This window comes from Ictalurus furcatus, chromosome 15, assembly GCF_023375685.1.
Source record: "Ictalurus furcatus strain D&B chromosome 15, Billie_1.0, whole genome shotgun sequence".
Lineage (NCBI taxonomy): Eukaryota > Metazoa > Chordata > Actinopteri > Siluriformes > Ictaluridae > Ictalurus > Ictalurus furcatus.
Window position 1 is genome coordinate 25,732,910 of NC_071269.1, and position 23,702 is coordinate 25,756,611.

General features: G+C 40.2%; 1 protein-coding gene across 1 annotated transcript; it reads left to right on the plus strand.

Moving 5' to 3' along the window:
• Positions 1-339: 339 nt before the first annotated feature.
• Positions 340-20,289, plus strand: opn7b (opsin 7, group member b). The gene is made up of 6 exons (XM_053644127.1): positions 340-608; positions 12,743-12,827; positions 12,949-13,111; positions 16,029-16,156; positions 18,501-18,835; positions 19,291-20,289. The coding sequence occupies exons 2-6, from the start codon at positions 12,743-12,745 to the stop codon at positions 19,729-19,731; spliced, it is 1,152 nt and encodes a 383-aa protein (XP_053500102.1). The 5' UTR covers positions 340-608; the 3' UTR covers positions 19,732-20,289.
• Positions 20,290-23,702: the final 3,413 nt, after the last annotated feature.

Here is a 23,702-nt window from a genome sequence, read left to right on the forward strand (position 1 = left end):
CTTTCCATCTATCTATTCAACCATCATTTTTATCCATCTATTCATCCATGCATCTATCGGTCCTTCTAATCTATCTTTCTATCTATCTATCTATCTGTCTATCCATCCATTCATCCAGCCTTCTGTCTTTATAATCCTCCACCCATTATTATTTATCCCACTAGTCATCCATCCATTTATCTGTTCATCCAATCCTTTATTCATCCATAAGTTTCTCTTTATCTATCTATCTATCTATCTATCTATCTATCTATCTATCCCTGAAAAATAATATTAATTGTCCTTTTTGTCTCTCACTCTGTATCTGGAGCAAACACTCATTGGCTTTTTGCTCTTTTAATCAAATGAGAGAATGAATAAGAGTAAAGGAGAAAGAGAGGGGGGGAGGGGGGGAGGAGGGAGGAGACAGACGATTGCTGAGCCGCTGGAGGTTGAGGACGGAGTCTCTGAGAGACAGACATCTCGGTCAGCACTGCTCTTTACATCACACGTCTCCTTTCATCACCAGATTCACTCGTCTCCTGCTCTCCCTCGTTCCTCTGAAATGATCTGGGACTCTTCTCTCCTTCGGCTCGCCTGTGTAACACCTGCCGTCTTCTCGCTGTAAGGTAAGAAGCGCTGGTTCTCCGTCAGACCCGGCGTGCTGGGATTACGAGTGCGCCGGAGTCGTCTGGGATTTTTATTTATTTTGTGATTACAGATGAAAGGTGCTGAAGAACAAAATGGCAGCAGATTCCTAACGGATCCTTTACAGCTTCGGCTAGTTCCCGCTGAGAATTAACAGTGCTTCTGGCTTGGTTTGTCTTTTGTTTGGTTCTGTGTTCTAGATGAGCAACTTGGGGTCCGATCCGTAAATGCAGTAGTGTTTTATTTTTCCGTCTCTTCTGGATTAGCGTAAAAATTTTCACGTGAAGACGTGTTCAACACGTCGTAGGATCTCTAGCGGTAGTCACCAACCCTGTTCCTGGAGATCTTTTCAACCTGACCGTCTAATCATTGCTTTAAGAAGACCTTGATCGACTAGAACAGGTGTGATCGATTTTGGTTGGAGGTCTCAGGGAGGAGCGTTGGTCACCGATGATCTAAAGCCTCATGTTACAGTTATTCCCATTACAGTTAGTATCCGAGGTGAGCTTCATCACATGAATGGGCTTTAAATGGACACGTACGTGTGATAAACTTTTAGAACTTAGACCAAACCAGACCAATCCCAACCCCAAACTTAAACATGCTCCCCTGTATGGACAATATTGAATTAAAAGTATGTGGGGGTGGTGGGGGGTTTGTTTGTTTGTTGTTGTTTTTTTAAATAAACTGCCTAATAGACTGTAACGACACCACAGGACGATCGACCGGATGATGGATTTATTTTAGGTTAAGGAAAGTCACTTTTTCTTTTTATCTAGACAGCGCTTTGAACAGTCGTCACAAAGCAGCTTGATAGGAATCTGGATTTAGATTTAGACTCCTGATGGACGAGCCAGAGGCGACAGCGGTGAGGGAAAAAAACCCTCCCTGAGACGACATGAGGAAGAAGGAACCTCGAGAGGAGCCGGACTCGAAAGAGAACCCTCTTCACAGCGGGTTCTCATTTGCGTTTATCGTGTGTGGAATTCGTGATAATCTTGTATACAGTATATAGAAAGGTATTGTGCTGAAATCTGTAAGATTTACTCTTGCTGATCTAATTTGTACAGTGTTGTCGCTACACCCGGCACTATTACATGCTTTGTATAGAAAAATAACTTTATTCAAACTATTATGGGTGAATAAAAAGAATAAAAATGTGTAAGAGGAACTTTTCCGAGCTCGCAGCAATCCACAGGACGATATCAGTGCGAGGACAGGAGCGAAATAGACTGGTAAAAGAGACTCCGAACATTCATAAACAAAGGAATAAAACACTCCGTGTGGCGCTGTTATGGTAAAACAATCACCTACACGGTGGTGTAATGAAGCGGAGGTACTGTTACCATGGCGATGGACAATGGTGATTATTATTTTTATTCATCTTGTACTTTGTATCCATTTATAGTTACCAAAACAAGTTCTCGCTTATAAAATAGCAGCTGTAAACAGTCATATAAACAGGTTCTCCGTCCTGAACTTACAGCTGAAGTCACAGCTTCACCTCGGACACCGAAGACTCCTTCTACACACGTCATACAAACACGTTTCTCTGCGATCTGTGCTAACGACGGGGTTTCTACATCATTTCTAACATTACTGACATGAAACAAACATTGCATTCTCTCTCTCTCTCTCTCTCTCTCTCTCTCTCTCTCTCCTACTCTCTGTCATATTTGTTCCTTAACAGGAAATGCCATCGTATTACATTAAAATGGCTGTCATACTTTAAGATCCACTCCCGTAGCAGAGACTGACAGTTAAGCGGTTAAACTTAGAAACAAAAGTTCACCTGCTGCCGTAAAAACCTGAGTAAGCTCAGCTGGAAGATGACCTCTGTTTCAACTCAAAAAAAGTTTTACTAGTCAAGACAATGCTTTCATTTTTGAAAAATGATCAACTTGAGTTGGAAATCCAAATCTTGTCATGACAGCTGGAGTTAAGAGATGAAGAAAATTCACATAACTTAAATGGGGCTATCGTGTTTTACAGTGTTGGAGAGAATATAAAAGCCACTCGCCTTACTGCTAACACTACTGCTAAATGCTAACGTGTCTGTATGAGATGTAACGCTTATAACGTTTTTTTCTGACACTGAAATATACCTTTCTGCATATGCTACAACATGTTTGTTTTTGCTTTGTATGTTTATATAAACCCTGACGTTCGTGTTTTATTAATGCTAGTTACATCTCATAATTGTACAATTCTGGATTCTGATTGGTCATCAGGTGGTGATTAATTCTCTAGAACAGCAGCTCTGATAGCAGCGCCGCTTTACATAAACGTGCTCGCTCTGATGCGTTTTCGTTTCTATAGTAACGGCTCTTTCGCAGGGACGTCTACGGCCGACGCTCTACTGATGATAAACGGATTTTTTTTAAAAAATCATTAATACAGTGAGGTTTTCTGTGAGGAGAAATGCTTTTATGTAGAGTTTACGGAAGGAGTCTCCAGCGCCAGCACCGTGTAATGGTCAGAGGTGAAGCTGTAACTTTAACTAAGTTTTCCCACATCTTCAAGACAGACGAGTTTACTCTGTTTTTGCGGTTTCTGGGTAACATGACAAGTTTTTTTGTTTTTTTTTTTCCGTCTTATTAACTTCAAGAGAGAGAACATAGTCCAAGTGTTCTTTAATCCAGGGGTTCCCAAACTTTTCCAGGGCAAGGCCCCCAAATGGCATTAACATTTGACCGAGGCCCCCCTTTTGCAAGACGTCTTTAAAACACATTAAAAATACACACTTCTGAATATATATCCCCCTTTTTTTATTAATAATTACATCTTACATCTTTACATTACATTAGGAAGTATATAAATATATATATATATATCATGTATTTATTTACTTTTCACACCAAATTGTTGAGGCCCCCCGGGCGCCCCCTGGTGGCCACCAAGGGGGCCGCGGCCCCCAAATTGAAAACCACCGCTTTAATAAATGTGGAATGTTGTAACCGCTGTGGTGTAAGAGGAATAAAACACTCGGGGACGTGCTGTCAGAGGAAAATAATCAAACTTCAGTGTGGTAACATTATTCATTCATCACACCACTCTGTCAGTGATTTTGAGTATTTTATTAGCTACGTAATCCTGTATATTAATGCTAGTTTAGATAGCAAATAAAAGCACTAAACTTTTCCACTTGAAAGTCAAATAAAATAATAAAAAGAAATCAGCTAAAACAAGATGTTTATCGTTACTTCTGTCCTCTGGCCTTCATCTTGTGACTGAAAGCTATAAATCACTGGTGTTTTTATTTCCCTGCTTCTTTATGAATGTCTTTGTGTAGACCATAAATTACAGGAAAGTCTTCTTTCGGCTGGGAAGAAAACGACCGGATCGAAATCTGTGGTACAATTGGCTAAATTATCCAAAAGCCAAGTATTTAAGTGTGTGTGTGTGTGTGTGTGTGTGTGTAAGAAAGCCTGAGCAAAGCCTTGATACGAGTGACATTAGCGAACGGGCTGAAACACTGAATCCTCTTGTTTATCAGTCAGCAGCTAAAGTCCGGTGGTTTTCACGCGGTTTTCAAAATCGTGCTGAGGAAAAGAAAAAAAAAGACATAGCGGAGCTCGCTGCTTTCCTTTTCGTCCTGTTTTATCCGTCATCATTTCTCACATCCCTTAAAAACCCATTCGATTCTTGTCACAAACGTACAGCCATGGTCGAAAGAAAATACACCCTCCTTCAAACTGCATGTTTTTATTTATCAAGTAGAAATCGTGCGGGTCCTCACCAACTTCTATAAACAAACAAACAAATAACGTTTATTTAGGCCCTGAAAAATAAAAACACAGAATTGAAGGAGGGTCGTTGATGATTCCTGGTTGAAAAATCCGCCATGAAGCGTGCACTCAGCCTGCTAGACTTCTTCTTTATAATATTCGTGAGTTGATTTTAATTTTAATAATAATCATAATAATAATAATAATAATAATAATAATAAGTGCATAGCTAGGTTAGCTAGCGTGAGTGAAGTAGGGTTGCGGTGGAGAAGAAGCGATTTAACTGAAGGTTTGTCTGTAAGTGTAGCACATGAGTGCTTGGTCAGATTATCCTTCAAACCATCTGGATGGGTTGTTTATATGAGAGCGCATTATATTCATTTCACAATTCAGAACGGCGAATTAAAAGCGCGATAAAATCGGCTACGTCCCCCCGATACACGCGTTATGATTTAACGATATTGCTAATCTCAACCAAATGTTGTCTAGTTGGGACTGTTCCTGCAGGAATATTTCGGTAAAATTACTCATGTTCTAGTCTCCTAGTAGATTCATTCCGATACTCGCCGTCTCCTCGTTCGTATATCTTCATATTTTTCAGTTTGAAGTCGTCTCCTGCTTTCACGTTTCATCGTATCGCATTCGACATCAAAGGACAACAATGCTATTTCCTTCCGTCTTCCGTACGCGTTTCCTGTCGCTGAAGTTTTCCGGGTTTAAAAGTGAGTCGTTGTGTTTGAAGGTGGTGGAGTAGATGCTGTTGGAAAACCCAGAAAATTCTGGAAACCTCAGAGTCACGAATGCGTGCAGGTGATGTTAATAATCTGGACGTGGAGCTCAGAAAATCCACTTAATCCACTTAACCCGACTCCGAATACCAGGAACTTTCCCTTTGTATACGTGTTGACTTGACCTTCGGACTCACGGCCCTTAGAGACTCCCGGAAGAGTCAAACTGAAACGTAAAGCTTTCTAAATTACATTATGAATGCTGAACACGTCTATTTGTAATTCCAGTGTATGGTTTTAGCGCTTTTCTTTCTAGAATTGCTCCAAATTTCAAATTCATTAGGGTCAACATGTGAAATGAATTCACGTGTCATTTTGCTTATGTCAAAGATCACGTTCCTCTGTAGAGCCTGTTGACACATCTTTACACACACACACACACACACACACACACACGATAATAAATCGTAATAAATCAGCCTCTCAGTGTGAAACATCCTCTCAGTTAATTCACATGTGCGTTGGTCATTTGAAAGTATTTGTTTGGAAATGAAGTTGATTGTGATGAGTGAAAACAGGTGGCAGTAATCAGATCTGCGTATTTACACGTTGTCAGAGATAAATGAAGTGTCCTTTCACTGGTGAAGCAGGTGTTTAATATAACAGATCAAACCTGACTAACATGCTACTCTTCCTGTTTGTCACTCTCTGATGAACGAGCAAATGTCACCAACATACTCGTGAATTATTCATGAGGGTGTTGAACACTGACATGCTCTTACATCTGACTGACACTGAAATCCTCCCAACCCTCCCCAAGGTCATTAAAGCATGTATGTGTGTTTTGCTTCAAAGCCTCTATTTCCACCTCCATCTCCTTCCCATCAAAATAATATATTGAGGCTGTGAGAAAATATGTTTAAGCTACAGGTTAATACATTTAAGCCACAAGATAATATATTGAAGCCACTATGAGATAATATATTGACGCTACAATGTAATATACTGAGGCTATGAGATAATATATTGAAGCCACTATGAGATAATATATTTAAGATACAATGTAATATACTGAGGCTATGAGATAATATATTGAAGCCACTATGAGATAATATATTGACACTACAAAGTAATACATTGAGGCTATGAGATAATATATTGAAGCCACTATGAGATAATATATTGAAGCTACAATGTAATATACTGAGCCTATGAGATAATATATTGAAGCCACTATGAGATAATATATTGAAGCTACAATGTAATATATTGAGGCTATGAGATAATATATCGACGCTACAATGTAATACATTGAGACTATGAGATAATATATTGAAGCCACCATGAGATAATATATTGAAGCTACAATGTAATATATTGATGCTATGAGATAATATATCGACGCTACAATGTAATACATTGAGACTATGAGATAATATATTGAAGCCACCATGAGATAATATATTGAAGCTACAATGTAATACATTGAGGCCACGAGATAATATATTGAAGCCACTATGAGATAATATATTGAAGCTACAATGTAATATACTGAGGCTATGAGATAATATATTGAAGCTACAATGTAATACCTTGAGGCCACGAGATAATATATTGAAGCCACCATGAGATAATATATTGAAGCTACAATGTAATATACTGAGGCTATGAGATAATAAATTGAAGCCACCATGAGATAATATTTTTAAGCTACAGGGTAATACGTTTGAGCCACAAGATAATATAATGAAGCCACCATGAGATAATATATTGACGCTACAGTGTAATATACTGAGGCTATGAGATAATATATTGAAGCCATCACGAGATAATATATTGACGCTACAATGTAATATACTGAGGCTATGAGATAATATATCGACGCTACAAAGTAATACATTGAGGCTATGAGATAATATATTGAAGCTACAATGTAATATATTGAAGCTACAGGGTAATACGTTTGAGCTGCAAGATAATATATTGAAGCCACTATGAGATAATATATTGAAGCTACAAAGTAATACAGTTAGGCCACGAGATTATACATTTGAGCCATGAGATAATATATTGAAGCTACAAGATAATACATTGAGGTCACAAGATAATAAACTGAGGCCATGAGATAATATATTAAGGCCACGAGGTAATACATTGAGCCATGACAGATTATATTGAATAAATCACTCACTATTTAAGTAAACTGAAGATTCCCACAGCTCCGCCCCTCTATGCGTCCTCCTATTGTGAACTCATCGTTTGCCTTCTGTTTGTTCTTGAAGCGCTAATTTGATTTCAGTTGTCGCTGTGTCAGGAACACTCAGTGCCAGTATGGCCATGACCCTCATCTGCTCCCACTATGTTTCAAAATGTCAGCATTAATGGCGTCTTTGTCTCCTTGTGCGCAGGTTGAATCATCTATCAGTCACACACACACTCTCACACACACTCAGTCTTTAAAAATTCAGCTCGGATGAAGCTCTCTTGACTGATTAGGGTTTGTTTTTTTTTCATTTATTAACCAGTTGTGCTGAAAGCACGTGTAGGGACGGACGTATCAGTAGCAGCTCTTGACCGTAGATTGATGCTAAACGCTACTATCTAGTGATTTCGAGTTTGGGCGGTTGACAGTCGACAGCATGCAGTCACCCAGCGTACCGTCTGGCAGCTTGTTTTGAGCGGTTCTGGATGTGCGTTTGTTCAGCCGTGTTCAAGGTAACATCATTAACCAGGGTTGCCAGGTTTCAGCAAAATTTCCAGGTTGGAATGTTGGGACTATTTTTGGTTTCAGAGAAATTGTATAGAACTCGCTGATGATATGGGGATAAAAGAATCAGAAATACGCATGATGTTATGCACGGTGTATGAATTAACTCGAAACAAAAACGTCTCTATCTCTAGGATATCTCTAGTAAATTCTCCGTTCCTCGGGCCACTGATGAGTGCTCCCTTTATGCTCACAGTGATGCTACACGACTAACATGAGACTGAGGTCATGTGAATGGGTCATGGTCAGGTTATAAAGTTCAGCTACTCTCTGAGGTTTTGAAAAGTCATGTGCTGTGATGTGGGTTGTTTGTTTAGAAAAAAAATACAGGTCACTGATTTCTAACTTTTAACCCTAATTTCTAACTTCTAACCCCAACTTTAACTTCTAACTATAATTTCTAACTTCTAACCCCAAATTTAACTTCTAACCATAATTTATAACTTAAAATTAGCTAGAAACCCGCACTTTAACTACTAACCTTAATTACTAACTTCTAACCGTAACTTCTAACCCTAATTTCTAAAACTTTAACTACTAACCCTAAATTTCTAAAACTTTAACTACTAACCCTAACTTTAACTTCTAACCCTAATTTCTAAAACTTTAACTACTAACCCTAACTTTAACTACTAACCCTAAATTTCTAAAACTTTAACTACTAACCCTAACTTAAACTTCTAACCATAATTTCTAAAACTTTAACTACTAACCCTAACTTAAACTTCTAACCCTAATTTCTAAAACTTTAACTACTAACCCTAACTTTAACTTCTAACCCTAATTTCTAAAACTTTAACTACTAACCCTAACTTTAACTACTAACCCTAATTTCTAAAACTTTAACTACTAACCCTAACTTTAACTTCTAACTCTAATTTCTAAAACTTTAACTACTAACCCTAACTTTAACTTCTAACCCTAATTTCTAAAACTTTAACTACTAACCCTAACTTTAACTACTAACCCTAAATTTCTAAAACTTTAACTACTAACCCTAACTTAAACTTCTAACCCTAATTTCTAAAACTTTAACTACTAACCCTAACTTTAACTTCTAATCATAATTTATAACTTAAAATTAGCTAGAAACCCGCACTTTAACTACTAACCTTAATTACTAACTTCTAACCGTAACTTCTAACCCTAATTTCTAAAACTTTAACTACTAACCCTAAATTTCTAAAACTTTAACTACTAACCCTAACTTTAACTTCTAACCCTAATTTCTAAAACTTTAACTACTAACCCTAACTTTAACTACTAACCCTAAATTTCTAAAACTTTAACTACTAACCCTAACTTAAACTTCTAACCCTAATTTCTAAAACTTTAACTACTAACCCTAACTTTAACTTCTAACCCTAATTTCTAAAACTTTAACTACTAACCCTAACTTTAACTACTAACCCTAATTTCTAAAACTTTAACTACTAACCCTAACTTTAACTTCTAACCCTAATTTCTAAAACTTTAACTACTAACCCTAACTTTAACTACTAACCCTAAATTTCTAAAACTTTAACTACTAACCCTAACTTAAACTTCTAACCCTAATTTCTAAAACTTTAACTACTAACCCTAACTTTAACTTCTAATCATAATTTATAACTTAAAATTAGCTAGAAACCCGCACTTTAACTACTAACCTTAATTACTAACTTCTAACCGTAACTTCTAACCCTAATTTCTAAAACTTTAACTACTAACCCTAACTTTAACTTCTAACCCTAATTTCTAAAACTTTAACTACTAACCCTAACTTTAACTTCTAATCATAATTTATAACTTAAAATTAGCTAGAAACCCGCACTTTAACTACTAACCTTAATTACTAACTTCTAACCGTAACTTCTAACCCTAATTTCTAAAACTTTAACTACTAACCCTAACTTTAACTACTAACCCTAAATTTCTAAAACTTTAACTACTAACCCTAACTTTAACTACAAACCCTAAATTTCTAAAACTTTAACTACTAACCCTAACTTAAACTTCTAACCATAATTTCTAAAACTTTAACTACTAACCCTAACTTAAACTTCTAACCCTAATTTCTAAAACTTTAACTACTAACCCTAACTTTAACTTCTAACCCTAATTTCTAAAACTTTAACTACTAACCCTAACTTTAACTTCTAACCCTAATTTCTAAAACTTTAACTACTAACCCTAACTTTAACTTCTAACCCTAATTTCTAAAACTTTAACTACTAACCCTAACTTTAACTTCTAACCCTAATTTCTAAAACTTTAACTACTAACCCTAACTTTAACTACTAACCCTAAATTTCTAAAACTTTAACTACTAACCCTAACTTTAACTACTAACCCTAATTTCTAAAACTTTAACTACTAACCCTAACTTTAACTTCTAACCCTAATTTCTAAAACTTTAACTACTAACCCTAACTTTAACTTCTAATCATAATTTATAACTTAAAATTAGCTAGAAACCCGCACTTTAACTACTAACCTTAATTACTAACTTCTAACCGTAACTTCTAACCCTAATTTCTAAAACTTTAACCACTAACCCTAACTTTAACTACTAACCCTAAATTTCTAAAACTTTAACTACTAACCCTAACTTTAACTTCTAACCCTAATTTCTAAAACTTTAACTACTAACCCTAACTTTAACTACTAACCCTAAATTTCTAAAACTTTAACTACTAACCCTAACTTAAACTTCTAACCATAATTTCTAAAACTTTAACTACTAACCCTAACTTTAACTTCTAACCCTAATTTCTAAAACTTTAACTACTAACCCTAACTTTAACTACTAACCCTAATTTCTAAAACTTTAACTACTAACCCTAACTTTAACTTCTAACCCTAATTTCTAAAACTTTAACTACTAACCCTAACTTTAACTACTAACCCTAAATTTCTAAAACTTTAACTACTAACCCTAACTTAAACTTCTAACCCTAATTTCTAAAACTTTAACTACTAACCCTAACTTTAACTTCTAATCATAATTTATAACTTAAAATTAGCTAGAAACCCGCACTTTAACTACTAACCTTAATTACTAACTTCTAACCGTAACTTCTAACCCTAATTTCTAAAACTTTAACTACTAACCCTAACTTTAACTTCTAACCCTAATTTCTAAAACTTTAACTACTAACCCTAACTTTAACTTCTAATCATAATTTATAACTTAAAATTAGCTAGAAACCCGCACTTTAACTACTAACCTTAATTACTAACTTCTAACCGTAACTTCTAACCCTAATTTCTAAAACTTTAACCACTAACCCTAACTTTGACTTCTAACCCTAATTTAGAACTTCTTTTTTTTTTTTAACTATTAACCCTGATATTCTAGCCCTAATTTCTACACTTTAACTCTAACTCTAATGTAATTATTATACATTCATTCTTACTCATAAAAAGAGAGTATAGCCATATTCATGAAATATTGAAAAAGTTCGCCCATGTGACGTGCAGCATCTACGTCAGCCGTTGAAGTTCTGCTACACATTTCTACTGATCTGTTTCTGAGGATTTACTTTGATTCTACGAGTGTTTGATGTAATTTTACAGCCTGCGGTGTGTTAGTAGTGGTGAAATAATAAAAATGTCCTCTTTCATTTTCTCTCTCCATTCCTCCGTCTCCTGACTTTAGAAGCAGAGAAATGATGTTGCATCAGACCACGCTGTTCATTAGAATGTTTTTCTACAATGCAGTCGGGGAAACTACGTACTGTACACACCAAAAATGTCAAATAAAGATTTCATCTTAATATAACGTTAAAAAAAAAAAAGTATATATATTTTGTTCCATTTCACGTCTAACTTTATTCTTGTTTATTTGCATTTTATAATCATAATGAATAAGATTGATATGCAAGACGTTCAGGGTGGAGTTTTCCTTTAATAACTGGTAGAACCTCCTTTAGCAGTAATAACCTCCACAATAGCATTTCCTGTAACTCGGGGCTCGTGAGAGAAACGCACAAATATCCTCTTTTGCTTTATTCATTAATTTTACTATTAGTAAAAAAATATCGCGCTAACTACGCAGACAGATTTCGTGTGCTAATATACTGAAATGTTCCCCAATCCAAGGATTAAACTGCGATACTACCAGCACCGTGCTTCACAGTTTGCCGTCAGGTTTTTAGGTTATCGCCTTTCTGCACTACTGCCTAAACGTTATCGTCGTTAAAACGTTCGCATTTTCTCTTACAAAGCATTTCTGGAGAGGATTTCCGTTGCCTTGTGTGTTTTTATTCACCTCCTTGGTGTCAGGAGATATTCCCTGAATCGTTTAGGGAGGAAAAATAACAAAATATAAATAACAAAAGGTTGTTGTTGTTTAATCGTGCAGATTATTAACCTAAACCCAACTGTTTATTCTACGGATAATGCTTTTTATGGTGTGGTTTTATGAATGCTACAGTGCTACATACAACACTGATTTAATTAAAGATACGATTCACTCATTTGAACCCAAGCGTATCAGATTACTGAGCAATCACACTCGCCGCCGGTGGCATTGTGGGGAAGCTCGGGGTCCGAGGATAACCGCCGGAGGAGGCGTAATCGCACGGGAAGTGTTTAAAGATGGAGCCTTCTTTTATCTTTAGCTAAATAAAGACCTTTAAATCATCACTGCGGGAGAAGATTACGCTGATTCCGGGTTTAATTCCAGCGCAGCGTGGATTTCTTTTCTCCAGGATCGCTGGTTTTATGCCGTTGCACTTTCAGGAGCGCACAATAATGCTAATTAAACCACAGGGGAAAGCAGCTATAGACGACAAACGAGCACTGAAATGTAGCTTCTTCTCAAAATTACAATAAATATACACAATACAATATGAGATACTTGACAGAACGCTCTCTCCCTCTCTCTCTCTCTCTCTCTCTCTCTGCAGATGGGAAATGCCTCTGAAACTTCCCTCATTTCCAAGATATCTAAAGATCATGACTTTCTTTTGGGGATTATCTACACCATCTTCGGTAAAAACACACACACACACGCACACACACACACACACACACACACACACACACACACACACATACTTTCGGGATTTTAAAAATGAGTGTCGTTCCATCTTCCCTTCTTTTCCTGCCTCAGGTGTGTTCTCTCTGATGGGGAACACCGTCTTGCTTTTGGTGGCGTATCAGAAGAAGTCGTCTCTCAAACCGGCCGAGTTTTTCATCGTCAATCTCTCCGTCAGTGACCTGGGCATGACCGTCTCTCTCTTCCCCTTCGCCATTTCCTCCGCGTTCTCTCACAGGTGAAACTTCTCATCCCTTCCCCTGTCAGGTTTTTCACCTGAGCGAGACAGCAGTGAATCTGCTGAGTTTCTGCATTCATGAGTCCCATTCAAAATGATCACGGAGTGCTGGATCAGTTCACTTCCAGCAGTTCTTCCAGTCAAGAAGAATATATAGATGAATACATTACGCAGAACGAACAGATAATGTGTTCTAAACAAATGCTGATGCCGATTGTCACGTCTACGCTGGATTTGGCGTTGAACTACGGCTCCCGGAATACGGCGCGGCCTACAAACATGGCCGCCAAGAACTACAACAGACCGCCATTACAGACACTCTCACGGTCACTTTCACTCGGTTACTGATCGCACACACCTGGACTAATTACAATCACAGCCATGCTCACAGTATATAAGCACTCTAAGGTGTTAATTAACCTTAATTAATCACTTGTAGGAACGCCTTATACACTATATTATCCATTCTAATTTGCCATGGAAAAAAATACTCCTCTCTCTGCTGTGATTTTTTTTTGACGCGGGTATATCGATTGCTATCCTGGTTTTGATCACGTTTCCGGTTTCGTCGACATGCTGAACTCTGCCTGCACCTCGACCTTGTTTCTGAATCTCGTCTTTGCTTTGATGATCAGAATGATGAAAAAGCCGCCATCCTGCACTCGCGTCTTCCTCCGCTTACCTGACGCAGATAGAAACAGAAGGAGCGCTGCTGTTGGTTTGCTCCAGTAGCCCTCATCTAAACACTGCTTTACTTTCCCACACGTTTCTATACGTATATTACTGGACCTGGAATTAGAACAAAGTAAAAATAGGCTTTTATTTACTGCGTCCCCGACTCCGTATCGCCCCTGCAGACCTCACGCCGTGCACAGGGCCACAGATCTCTGCTGAGTCCTCCAGGCATTTCAGCTTAGCTTAATTATCAACGTGCAAGTCAGCCGCGCTCGTCTTTTAATTGGATCAGCACTGCGTCCAGGCGTCTTCACCACCTGCGAGAACGCGTTAATCACGGCCGTGATTGGACAGTAATTGTGTTTCAGTAGCTGTGCTGTGTTTCCCTCCATATTTATATTTTCATATGAATTTTTACATATGGCGTAAAAATACGCTGGATGGCAACGCCAGGTGCGAATAAAGTCTCCGGAATACGCGTAATGCGCTCAACTGAGGCGGATAATTATTATTTTTTATTTGAAAAGAAGAACTATGAACTATAAACTACGACGGAAATGACATTAACCGAATAAATAAATGTTTCCTGCGATATTCCGATTTTCCGCATAGCTTCGTCTCACAGCTTGGATGGAAACACGGCTAGTGTGGCTATAGTGTGGCTAGTGTGGCACGACTGCATCGCAGTGACACTTCCATCCTTTCTAATTAAAAGCCAGCCTTTAATTCTTATTAAAAAAGCAAACCATACTGATTGTTTTTACATTAAAGAGATAACGCGCCATAAGTGCCATGTAGTGAAGTGCTTTTCAGTGTGGGACCTTTCCTCCGCGTCAGTAATTACAAGCAAAGCTGTCTGTGTACTGTGTTTCACATTTCACTGCTGTGAATTCTCTCTCTCTCTCTCCTCTCTCTCTCTCTCTCTCTCTCTCCTCTCTCTCTCTCTCTCCTCTCTCTCTCTCTCTCTCTCTCTCTCTCCTCTCTCTCTCTCCTCTCTCTCTCCTCTCTCTCTCTCTCTCCTCTCTCTCTCTCTCTCTCTCTCTCTCCTCTTTCTCTCTCTCTCTCCTCTCTCTCTCTCCTCTCTCTCTCTCTCCTCTCTCTCTCTCCTCTCTCTCTCCTCTCTCTCTCTCTCTCTCTCCTCTTTCTCTCTCTCTCTCTCCTCTCTCTCCTCTCTCTCTCTCTCCTCTCTCTCTCTCCTCTCTCTCCTCTCTCTCTCTCTCTCCTCTCTCTCCTCTCTCTCTCTCTCTCTCCTCTCTCTCCTCTCTCCTCTCTCTCTCTCTCTCTCTCCTCTTTCTCTCTCTCTCTCTCCTCTCTCTCCTCTCTCTCCTCTCTCTCTCTCTCCTCTCTCTCTCTCCTCTCTCTCCTCTCTCTCTCTCTCTCCTCTCTCTCCTCTCTCTCTCTCTCCTCTCTCTTTCTCTCTCTCTCCTCTCTCTCCTCTTTCTCTCTCTATCTCCTCTCTCTCTCTCTCTCCTCTCTCTCCTCTCTCTCTATCTCTCTCCTCTCTCTCTCTCTCTCTCTCTCTCTCTCTCCTCTTTCTCTCTCTATCTCCTCTCTCTCTCATTCTTTTTCTCTCTCTCTCATTCTCCCTCTCTCTCTCCTCTCCTCTCTCTCCTCTCCTCTCTCTCTCTCTCTCACTCTCTCCTCTCTCTCTCATTCTCCCTCTCTCTCTCCTCTCCTCTCTCTCCTCTCCTCTCTCTCTCTCCTCTCTTTCTCTCTCCTCTCTCTCTCCTCTTTCTCTCTCTCTCTCTCCTCTCTCTCTCATTCTTTTTCTCTCTCTCTCCTCTCTTTCTCTCTCCTCTCTCTCTCTCCTCTCTCTCCTCTCTCTCTCTCTCCTTTCTCTCTCCTCTCTCTCTCTCTCTCCTCTCTCTCTCATTCTCCCTCTCTCTCTCCTCTCCTCTCTCTCCTCTCCTCTCTCTCTCTCCTCTCTCTCTCCTCTTTCTCTCTCCTCTCTCTCTCTCTCTCCTCTCTTTCTCTCTCTTCTCTCTCTCATTCTTTTTCTCTCTCTCTCCTCTCTCTCTTCTCTTTCTCTCTCCTCTCTCTCTCTCTCTCCTCTCTCTCTCTCCTCTCTCTCTCATTCTCTCCTCTCTCTCTCTCTCCTCTCTCTCTCTCTCCTCTCTCTATCTCCTCTCTCTCTCTCTCTCTCTCTCTATCTCCTCTCTCTCTCTCTCTCTCATTCTCTCTCTCTCTCCTCTCTCTCTCTCTCTCTCTCTCTCTCTCATTCTCTCTCTCTCTCTCTGTATAGATGGCTCTTCACTAAATCAGTGTGTCTGTGTTATGCGTTCTGTGGTGTACTCTTTGGCCTGTGCAGTCTCAGTAATCTGACCGTCCTGTCCTCCGTCTGCTGGTTTAAAGTCTGCTGCCCCAACTACGGTAATATATTCACCTTTATAAATCTGTGTGAAACATATCGTTCCTGATTCTGAAGGATTTCATATGAAACGAGGTTCTGAATAGAAATGACGCATTTCATTCCCTAACCCAGGTTACAGGATTTAAATCGTGAGGTCAGGGTTGCCACTTCCACAGAATTTCAGATTTATTTAGAAACAGTTTTGCAAGCCAAAACTTGTTAAGCAACGTGTTTTTATTCCTCTAATACGTACCACAGCGCTTTGCTAACGATTACAAGTTTTAACGCATCAAAGAACGACGTGTCGTTACTTTTTATCTCTTTATAGTTGCACTTAAAGTCGTCCACAGAGCAAGTTAGCTCCTGTTCTCACTTACGTTCCAGCAGCTGTAAACAGTCGCTCGCTCACCAGACTCTTTATTTGTTTGTTTTTCCTCTTGCAGACAGCACGCGCTCTTCCTCTTCCTCACCCATGTCTTGGTCTACGTGTCGTCCGTATCACTAGCGCGCCACGGAGCAGAAAAGTCTTTTAAGTGATAATCGTCCCTCTGTCCGTCTCAGCAGGGACTGTCCTCAGTACCGTTTCTCTCGTTCTTACCTCACTCGCCTTCAGATCACCTCCAGCTGCTGCTGTAATGAAGTCTGTTCAGTAATAAGTGTTAAATCTCCGGCTCCCTGCTGGGTTAAGAGCCTGAGACTGTGATTTTAATTATAGACAATGACCATGAATATCTAGAGGAGGAGGAGGAGGAGGAGGAGGAGGAGGAGGGGAAAGTGAGGGATGGAAAGTTATATAGAAATATTTCACGTTTATACTTTACATCCAAACGTCAACATTAACTGCGTATTATACAGTGTTTATTTATTTATTTATTTATTCATTTATATTAGTACAAACTTGCTATAGATTTTTTTAGTTTTTCATCACAAAATTCTAAATATTACAGAAGAATGTTTGTATATCAGTAAAGACAGCGGCGTATTGCGTCGTGAATAACCGTCGTGACCGTCAAAGTCTCCGGATGAACTGCGGAGGGTCCTGCAACACGCCGAGACTAGCAAAGGGTCGTCACACCAAATACTGACCTTGTTTAATTTCCTACTGTTCACCGCTCTTTTCAGTATTGTTTTTTTATGATGTAGAAACCTTTCATTTCGTTATTTTGGAATGCATCATTGCTCTACGGAATTCCTTTGCATGCCTGAGACTTCTGCGCAGACCTGTATATGTTTTATACCGCATAAAGCCTCGTAGCAAACTGTTACCGATGGAACAAAGACAAACGTGTGTGATAGTCCGGAGGTTTTCTCTTAACGTTTATGGAAGGAGTCTCCAAATCCAGTGCACTGAAAAGCCCAGTTCCCAGCAGTCACGTTGATCTGATTCGATTCCATTCTAAAATTAAATTACATAAAAGGGTGTAAATAATATACAGGCGTGTGAAATTCGTCTGAGTTGTAAAACTCCAGCGAAATCCACTGAGATCTTCACGTTTTCAGACGTGAACGTTTCGTAGAGCGGAACCGACGCGTCCTAAATGACTAAAGACACCGAATGACGTTTTTGTTTTTTTCTTCTTCTTCTTCTTTAATTCAGGGAGTAAACCTGGGAATCTTCCGCGTAAGCAGAGCACAGCTGAAATTAATTAAGCTGCGGATAATGCGGGAGGCTTTTTTTCATTCGCGAGATCTCAATCTTGAACCTGGAAACCCCGTGACGAGACAATTTAATGAATAAATAAATACACACATACATAAAATAAAATTTAAAAAACCCCACACGCAACAACAGAACTGTTTGAAGCTGAGCAGTGATAGAGAAATGAAATTCGTGCTGGATGAAGATAAAATGCTAAGCTCCACTTAATTAGCTGATGTCCTACGGCGCCGAAGAAGAAGACGAAGAAGAAGAAAGGGATGAAGCTGTGGCTGGTTCCCGAATGAGAAAACATGACCATCTGAATAAAAGCATTCATGGCTTGTGGGAGAACCGGCGTGATTAATCAGACGACTGGGACGGAAATGAAAAATAAAAACGGATCAATTTAAATCGGCCCGAGTCTGGCGCTGGTTCAGTTTTGTTTACGAGAGTGTCTGTCATTATCGTGAGCTGTAAGACAGGGCTGGTGAGGGAACGAGCGTTCATAGCTGCTATAACGTACGTGAGAACGGGAAGTAAGTTTTATCATGGACGTTCCTCATCGTTAGTATCGTGTCGCTCGTTAATAAATGTATTAAATTGTAATCGTTGGTGAGGAATCCCACGACACGGGGGTTTTATTCCTTACGTATTGGGAGTCATGCAAGTAGGTTCGGCTTGCTAACGGGTTTTAGATACTAATTTGTGTCTGTTCACTATATTAGGGAATAAGTTCTCCTCGTCCCATGCCCTGCTGCTGGTGGTTGGGGTGTGGTGCTACTCCGCCATCTTCGCTGTAGGTCCTCTATCAGGCTGGGGTCAGTACAGTTACGAGCCCTACGGCACCGCCTGCTGCATCGACTGGTTTGCTCCTCACGACAGCCTTCTCGCCATGTCCTACATCATATGCCTCTTCTTCTTCTGCTACATCGTGCCGTGCACCATCATCTTCCTCTCCTACACGTTCATCCTGGTGACGGTGCGCGGGTCTCGGCAGGCGATCCAGCAGCACGTGTCTCCGCAGAACAAGATCGTCAACGCCCAGACCCGCGTCATCAAGGTGGGACGCTCAGGATCTTCAGATGTTTAAACGCCGCATGTTGTTCGAGATTGTGTGGCGCTACTTGAGACAGCTCCACAATGACTAGGCAATAACGGTGTGTGTGTGTGTGTGTGTGTGTGTGTGTATATATATATGTGTGTGTGTGTGTGTGTTCAGTGAAATGAAGAAAAATGTCATTTCAAAAACGAGAAGAATTGCATTAGGGATTAGAAGATACAGTAATCTCAGAGGAAGAGTTTTGTTCATTTGTTTGACAAGAAGTCCATTAATGACTCCATGAAGGATTTATTATGATGTTAAAATCGACGTAGTTAATGTTCACTTTGTTCAGTCAGTAAATGTCGTTATACCACACGCATCAAGCATGAACTAATTCTTCTCTCGTCGCTTCAGACGTTTCACGTGTATGTTTTTTTTATCTGAAATCCGATTGTTGTTGTTTCTCCGCTCAGCTCTTCGTGGCTGTATGCATAGGCTTCCTGCTGGCGTGGAGTCCGTACGCTGCCGTATCCATGTGGGCGGTCTTTGTGAATCCAGACGCCGTTCCTCCGATAGCATTTGCCACAGCGGCCGTATTTGCCAAATCCTCCACCCTCTATAACCCCCTGGTCTACCTGGGCTTCAAACCCAACTTCCGCAGGTCCCTTCGCAGACGAGCTCAGACGTCGTGCTCGTGCCCGTGCCGGCCGAAAATGGCGCGGAAAAACACGGACAAGGAAAACTGCAGTGGACCTCACAAAAACCACCGACCTTGCAGGTACTGCCTGGACCACACTTCTGCTCACTGCTTGGACATCATGCCTCAGAGAACAGTCCGGATCCTGACCGGCTGCACGAACAGCGAGGTAGCGGTCAGTCAGGTGTCTAACGAGATGCAGAGTGACTTCCTTTAGAACCGTCTAGAATGCTTCCTTTGTGTTTCCGCACAAACAGGAAGCAGTATGCCTCAAATTTCCTTCCAAATCGAGTGAAGAAGAACCCTGGAGGAAGCTTGGACAGGATCTTTGCGCTTGTCGTTCTGTGATTATTCCAAGACTCCGGAGATGTAAACTGACCGTCCCCATCAAACAGCACCGACGAAGACGGTTTCTGGTCAACAAGCTTCCCGAAGCGGCGAAGGATGCGTTATAAACGTGACCAGGAGGATGTCATGAAATCTTCTTTTAAGCCTCAAATAAAATGTTTAATATTCCGGTGCAACGTTCATTTTAATGTTGATGATAAATGTTTACTTCTTGTGAGCCTGAATGTTACTTAAATAAAAATATACCAAAACCGATCGCAACTACAGTAAAAACGAAAGGACATTACGACAACTCTACGACTGATTGCAGCGGTGTGACGATAAATCAGGATGGAAACTTGATCTTAAATGAATGTGTTAGTTCTCGGATCGGACGTCTGTCTCGATGGTTCGTATTCGCAAGTCCCATATCTGTCTATAACAACAACGCATTTGTTCCCTGAAATCAATTTCTTGAGCATTTGTTTCTAACAGTAATTCATGTGCGCAGCCCGTGCTCTTATTCTGACGTGTCTGTTTTCACTTCCCGGTCCTGTCTCCGCTCCTGTTTTGTCGATCGCATGTCCCCCCGACATACAGTTGTGTCTCGCTATTCCACGTTAGTTCCTAATTCATTTGTCTGTTTACACCCTGTTGTTTCTTCGTCCAGGAGCAAAGTTGCGGTATCCCGAGGGGGGAAAAAATCCATTTATAGTGTCAATTGCAGTCATTCCGCAGACTGACCAGTAGGTGTCACTGTGTATTCTGTGTTAATGGGTTCTCACCTGTAGAATGTGAATCGAATAGAATAACAATAACAAGCTACTTACATTTGTAGACGAAGATGGCTGAGAGTTGGTCCACCAAATTAGTTTTCGAGCTGAGAGGTTACAGAACACATGACGCCATTTCCAGTAAAGGGACGCGGCGAGCATCGATGCGCTCTGGTTTTTGCCGTGCATTGTGGGATTTTATACAGAGCGAACATCTTTAGCGCACTGGAAGGATTTTGCGATCGAGACAGCTATTAAAATAGCCGACGCCCTGATCGGTGTCCTGACTACTGAACTAGGGAGCTGATTGAGCCACGCCCAAAAAAAACAAACGAATAAGGAAGTAACACAAAACAGCTGGACACGATCAGGTGGCACACAAATGACGAAACAGGGGCGGAGACCGGACCAGGAAGTGACAACAGACATGTCACAATAAGAGCGCAGACTGTGAGACTAAGCTCTGAGGTGATTCGGGATAAGCTGGTAATGTACATGTAGTAATTATAAATCAAACACTATCTAGCAGGATTGAGGATCTAGCTTCAAGATAAGTTTATCGGATTAACTGTAGATCTACGAAGAAAACCGGAACGCTTAACGACACAGCGGTGTTCAAAATATACTCCTGAGATACTTCCATTTCAACAAACTGAACAATAGCAACAAAAAAAAAACCCCACAAAGTTCATCCGTATCTTCAGACGCTGACGGACAAAAGTGAAAGGTGTCGCGTTGGAAGAGACCATGCAGATCGGCGTTATATCAGTTCACCTGCTAGTAACAAAGCTCTCGTTAAAATATTCTAATAATAATAATAATAATAATAATAATCAAAGTCTAAAATGATCCACCAGCAAATTTATACCATCTGTTTAATAACGTAAGTGATGAATAAAACTTTATTTATATAGCGAAGGTTACAAATGACTTCACGATAGATCAAAAAAAGTCATAACAGGATAAAAGAAAGTGAAGTATGTAATAAAATCCGTCCTTTTTGTTCATTGTTGTAATTATTTATTGTTGTGTTTGGTGTTGATTATTATCACAGCTCTAATAATAATAATAATAGTTATTATTGTTATTGCTAGAATGGCTGTTTTTGTGTGAATTTTGTTTGATTTGTATCTTTAATCTCAGACAGCACTGCACCGTCAGCGAAGATGTCTATTTTTATATATCTTTTTTTCTTTTCTTCTCTTTTTTTTTGGTATACTTTTATTTATTAATCTGCAAAAAGAGAAATGCAGCTGCGTTTTAAACTCTGATGCGATGATATTTAGCGGGCCACGTTGCACACGGTGCTAGAAATCTTTAATATATAAATATTTCTCCAGCGCAGTCTTCAGAGCATTCTAATGGAGGCAGCAGTTCATTAGGAGAATTCTCGCGCCGCTGTGTTGATCTTCTGAAGAATTCTACAGTATGACAGTATGACCTGAATATAAAAAAGATGGCAGTGTTTTAATTATTTTTTTTTTTTAATAAATACATTTAAAAAACGAAAAAAAAGATGAATTTGAATTTGAAAGATGAATTGGTGCCTGGGAACCAAATTGGGAAACGATGGAGGAATAAATGTTTCTTCTTTTTTTGTCCTCAAACTGAAGATGAGATTCTGTCTGAAATGCACAGAGATTTAATGAGGACATGCAGTGAGTTAAATATAAATATGTCAATAATAACAAATTACTTTTAAAAACAGACTTTTCAAATGGCAAAAAATGGGTACATTAAAAACAACGTTTCAGTTTTAAGTTAATACGCAGATGTTCTACACAATTTTGTATTGTATTATTGCAGGTTGTGTTTGTTTGTTTGTTTGTTTGTTTGTTTGTTTGTTTGGGGGTTGTTGGGGTTTTTTTGCATAAACATGATTTTAGTTTCTTTGGGCATGTTTAAAAAAAGATGTAGAAGAAGTGGAATAAAAAGTGGAATTAACTCACACACTGAGGCCTCTGACTCTGATTTATTAATATGATGTACTCGGTCACATGCATGTATGTACGTATGATTTTTAATTATTTAAATGTTTATTTCTGTTTCTTTTCATTATACAAAATTGTGAATATACCTTTTTATTATAGAACAGAGTTTTCTAACTTTCGTTTTCTTCCTGGTTCTGTGTGGGTTATAGAGCGACAGACAGACTGGGTGTGAGAGAGTGGGCAGACAGACAGACTGGGTGTGAGAGAGTGGGCAGACAGACAGAATGGGCGTGAGAGAGTGGGCAGACAGACAGAATGGGCGTGAGAGAGTGGGCAGACAGACTGGGCGTGAGAGAGTGGGCAGACAGACGGAATGGGCGTGAGAGAGTGGGCAGACAGAATGAGCGTGAGAGAGTGGGCAGACAGACGGAATGGGCGTGAGAGAATGGGCAGACAGACTGGGCGTGAGAGAGTGGGCAGACAGACGGAATGGGCGTGAGAGAGTGGGCAGACAGACTGGGCGTGAGAGAGTGGGCAGACAGACGGAATGGGCGTGAGAGAGTGGGCAGACAGAATGAGCATGAGAGAGTGGGCAGACAGACGGAATGGGCGTGAGAGAGTGGGCAGACAGACTGGGCGTGAGAGAGTGGGCAGACAGACGGAATGGGCGTGAGAGAGTGGGCAGACAGAATGAGCATGAGAGAGTGGGCAGACAGACGGAATGGGCGTGAGAGAGTGGGCAGACAGACTGGGCGTGAGAGGGTGGGCAGACAGACGGAATGGGCGTGAGAGAGTGGGCAGACAGAATGAGCGTGAGAGAGTGGGCAGACAGACTGGGCGTGAGAGGGTGGGCAGACAGACAGAATGGGCGTGAGAGAGTGGGCAGACAGACAGAATGGGCGTGAGAGAGTTGGCAGACAGACAGACTGGGCGTGAGAGAGTGGGCAGACAGACAGACTGGGCGTGAGAGAGTGGGCAGACAGACAGACTGGGCGTGAGAGAGTGGGCAGACAGACAGAATGGGCGTGAGAGAGTGGGCAGACAGACAGAATGGGCGTGAGAGAGTGGGCAGACAGACAGAATGGGCGTGAGAGAGTGGGCAGACAGAATGGGCGTGAGAGAGTGGGCAGACAGACAGAATGGGCGTGAGAGAGTGG